This window comes from Protobothrops mucrosquamatus, unplaced genomic scaffold, assembly GCF_001527695.2.
Source record: "Protobothrops mucrosquamatus isolate PMUCROS unplaced genomic scaffold, P.Mucros_1.0 scaffold4475, whole genome shotgun sequence".
Lineage (NCBI taxonomy): Eukaryota > Metazoa > Chordata > Lepidosauria > Squamata > Viperidae > Protobothrops > Protobothrops mucrosquamatus.
Window position 1 is genome coordinate 8,014 of NW_015390383.1, and position 4,351 is coordinate 12,364.

General features: G+C 40.7%; 1 protein-coding gene across 1 annotated transcript in view; it reads left to right on the forward strand.

Annotated features, from left to right (window-relative positions):
- LOC107299043 (chitobiosyldiphosphodolichol beta-mannosyltransferase-like) overlaps positions 1–3,468 on the forward strand; it is a gene marked incomplete at its 5' end in the record, with an annotated part of 8,365 nt that extends 4,897 nt beyond the window's left edge. Inside the window, 4 exons of the mRNA XM_029286665.1 lie at positions 1–110; positions 1,037–1,151; positions 2,361–2,436; positions 3,250–3,468. The exon at positions 1–110 is cut by the window's left edge and continues 21 nt beyond it. Of these exons, the coding sequence (XP_029142498.1) occupies positions 1–110; positions 1,037–1,151; positions 2,361–2,436; positions 3,250–3,390 (442 nt within the window). The remainder of the gene's footprint in view (positions 111–1,036; positions 1,152–2,360; positions 2,437–3,249) is intronic.
- Positions 3,469–4,351: the final 883 nt, after the last annotated feature.

The following is a 4,351-nucleotide window of genomic DNA, read 5'->3' on the forward strand; positions in this document are numbered from 1 at the left end:
CAAAGGGCCTCTGAAGGACCATTACACCAAGCTGATGGCTACTCTGCACTTCAAGCACATCCAGATTTGCACCCCCTGGCTGGAAGCAGAAGACTACGCCCTGTTGCTCGGCAAGGAAATTTATTTCTTTTTCTTTGGTGGGACGGTACTAATCGGATACATTCGGGACTAGGGTGCTTAAGGTATCTTTGCCTTTCGCAAGCAGTTCTACATCTACTGAACCCTCCCTTTTGAAGTATTTCAAGCAGGACTACTAGATTCTTCAACAGATTTGTTCCTTATGCCATCTGTCCTGTAAAAATGTTTTTGCCATGCATATATCTATGGCTCAGCTGACAAAGCGAGGAGAACCTGTGGTCTAGAGGTTAATACAGCTGCCTAACGTGCAATCGGTCCAGGTTCAAATCTCAGAAGGGTATGGCTAGCTGATGAGAGCTAAATAGCTTGAAATAGCTATACTAGTCTCCCTTTAATTCTTTGTCAGTAAATCTAATATATATCTCTATCTATCTATCTATCTATCTATCTATCTATCTATCTATCTATCTATCTATCTATCTATCTATCTATCTATCTACATATATACACATATATACACATATATACACATATATACACATATACACATACATATATACACATACATATACACATACACACATATAAATATTTCTTTTTTTGTTGACAAAGAGTTAAAGAGTTAAATGGGAGACTAGAATAGCTATTTCAAGCTTTTTAGCTCTCATCAGCTAGCCATACCCTTTATGGGATTCGAACCTGGGCAGCCTGCATACTAGGCAGTTGTATGTGTGTGTATATATATATATATACACACACACACATCTATATATCTGAACTAGACTGTTGTTTCTGTGTCGTGTGTGTGTATGGGTATATGCATAATCTTTTGTCATGTTTATGTATTGGAGGTTACCCTTTGAGAGCTGAATGCAACGAAATTTCATTTTAATGTACACTGATTCATATACATTTAAAGTGACAATAAAGTTATTCTATTCTTCCATTTCTCTTACAGGCTCTGCTGATTTAGGGGTTTGTCTTCATAAATCCTCCAGCGGTTTAGATTTGCCGATGAAAGTGGTAGATATGTTTGGTTGCTGCTTGCCCGTCTGCGCAGTGCAGTTCCAATGGTAAGGACCGCTTCTGTGTGTGTGTGTGTGTGTGTGTGTATGTTAAAGCTTGTCCCGCTCTCCTCTGTCACTCCCAATGGATAGATTGTTCTTAAAAACAAGGAACACACAAAATGCCTGCTGGATGGATGGAAAGTGCACCTGGAGAAAGGATGGAGGAAAATTTCGGCCGTCCCACCGTAGATTCCCAGGGAGGGAAGCACCCCAAAATAAGAGATCACCCAGTCCTGAATTCCATGGGGGAAGGGGGAAAAGGTTCAGGGCAGCCCCACCCTAGAATCTCCCAGGGTATGTCTACACGTAGCCCTCAATTTACAACCACAATTTGGACCAGAATTGTCATTGCTAAACGGTCTTTTTGCCATGGTAAAGTAAAACCCTGAAGTTGTTAAGTGATTCATGTCGTTAAGTGAATCCGACTCCCCCTCATTGACTTTGCTATCGGAAGCCCTTCTGGGAAGGTTGAAAATGGCGATCCCAGGACCCCGGGATTAGTGCAACTGTTGTAAATGCTTGTCGGTTGCCAAGCGCCCCAATTTTGACCGTGGGGAAACGGCAACAGTCATAAGTGTGAGGTCTAGTCTTAAGTCATTTTTTTTCAGTGCTGTCAATCATTCACTAAGCAAATAGCTGTAAATCAAGGACTACCTAGGATAGGTTAGTACCGTAGGTCAGGGGTCCTCAACCTTGGCCACTTTAAGACTTGTGGACTTCAACTCCCAGAATTCCTCAGCCAGCTTTGCTGGCTGAGGAATTCTGGAAATTGAAGTCCACAAGTCTTAAAGTGGCCAAGGTTGAGGACCCCTGCTGTAGGTCATAGCTTCATCTGGGAAGACTCCTGTCTACTACATGTAAGCAGTAAAGAACTGGAATCGATTGGATCTTACTGTGTTGTCGTTGGCCCAACCCTTCTTGAATGCCTTCCCCAAATTTTGGAGGTTATAACTCCAATCCACCCCGGAGTGCACCAGATTGGAGAAAATCAGATTGGCGGGTTGCTCTGTGGAGAGCAAAGTGGGGCTTCCGGGTTCAGAAATAACAAGGACCAGCTACGCACATGCAGGCAGAAATCAAGCGCGGACTTCTTTGCATACTTCCAGACAACCCCTTTTGATTCAGAACGGCCTTCCGTACTGCAAACTGATTTTCTGCCCCCTCCTCAGCTACTAGGGAAATCTTTTTCTAAACCCCTCCCCCATTTCTTTCCAGTTTACAGGAGCTGGTGAAGCATGACGTGAACGGCTTGATATTTAAGGACTCGTGTGAACTTGCAGAACAGCTGAAGGTTTGAGAATGCTTCTCAGATTACTTCTTGATAGTGCTGTTTGGGTCATTTATGTAATTATTGTATCTTATGATTTATCACTTTGTTGCTTATATGTGTACTGGGAGCTTATGCATCGGAGACAAATTCGTTGTGTGTCCAATCACACTTGGCCAATGAAGAATACTCTACTCTACTCTACTTAATAATTGTTGAACAGTGTGTTGTCTGGGTTACATTTGTAAAAAAAATCATTAACAATTAATTTCTATAATCCATATTCCATGTAATAATTTTAGTTGGTTTCCCCCAAATATCCTCTTTTGCAAACATCGAATTAATACAGTTCTTATTGTTTTGATAAACAACAATTGGATATATAATTTTTTCCCCAATATTCCTAAAAATAATAATCATATCAGTATAATATTTCTTTTCCATTCAGTCATTCTGGTTGCCTTATCATAGATCCTGTTACAATCCTTATCTTAGTTTATTTCTCTCACCAAATTCTAAATATTCTCACTGGTGGAAGATTTTCTCAAAAATTAATTACATTTACACTTGCAAATTTAACGCTTATTTTTTCCGTATAAGCCATCTCACGCTTTTACATTTCTTAAGAAATAGATAAAACGACGAAAAGAAAAAGAAAGGAAGGCAAGATTAAAGAAACATAAGAAATAACATACTACTTATTTAGTAGCTCTCAATGTTATTTTTCCATATTTGATGGGCTAGACTATCCATATTGGATTGGTTTCAAATTTCATCATCCACGCTGTTCATTGCATAACGCTCTTTTTATCATGTTTGGATTTTTTTGCCTTACAGATGCTTTTTGGGGAATTTCCTGCTGAGGAAAGCCAGCTTGCATTATTCCGAAGAAATCTTCGCCTGACAAAGCAGCAACGCTGGGATGAGAGCTGGGAACAGACAGTATTTCCTCTGTTCAGTGATGAGCAATCAAATTAGCTTATAATAAATTAGAAGCTCTTTGATAAATGACTTCCCCCCCCCAATTTTGTATTATCCTGTCGGTGTTTGAAAATTAAAAAAAAAACAGCTTAAATAAGAATTTCATGACTTTATGTTGAATAAAAATATGACATTTTATTTTGGTAAATCAAAAAAAAACCCTACGTGAAGCTTGGTCGCAGTCCTTTCCTATTTTCGTCCATTGCTCACATTCCATGCAAACTGAGGTGCCAATTCATGGATGGAAATTAGCCTTATACAGGGAGTCCTCGACTTAACAGCAGTTCATTTAGTGATCTTTCAAAGTTACAACAGCACTGGAAAAAGTGACTTATGACCGTTTTTCACAGTTACGATCTTTGAAGCATCCCCAGGGTCATGTGATCAACATTCAGGTGCTTGGCAACTGACTCATATTTATGATGGTTGCAGTGATCATCTTTTGACAAGCAAAAGTCCATGGGGACTTATTGACCGTATTACTAACTGATCAGCTGCAGTGATTCACCTAACAACTGTGCAAGAAAGCTTGTAAAATGGGGCAAAACTCACTTTAAAATATTTCAACAACAGAAATTCTGGGCTAAGCTGATGATTATCTGTACTTGAATTGCAATTGGCATTGGAACAACAACTCACCATGGGACAATTTGCCACAGCCAACTTGCCATGGACAACTTGCTGTGGCCAACTCTCCATGGCCAACTTGCCATGGTCAACTTGCTGTGGCCAACTCTCCATGGCCAACTTGCCACAGCCAACTTGCCATGGTCAACTTGCTGTGACCAACTCTCCATGGCCAACTTGCCACAGCCAACTTGCCATGGTCAACTTGCTGTGGCCAACTCTCCATTGCCAACTCGCCATTGCCAACTCGCCATGGCTAACTTGCTGTGGCCAACTTTCCATGGCCAACTTGCACAGCCAACTTGCCATGGTCAACTTGCTGTGGCCAACT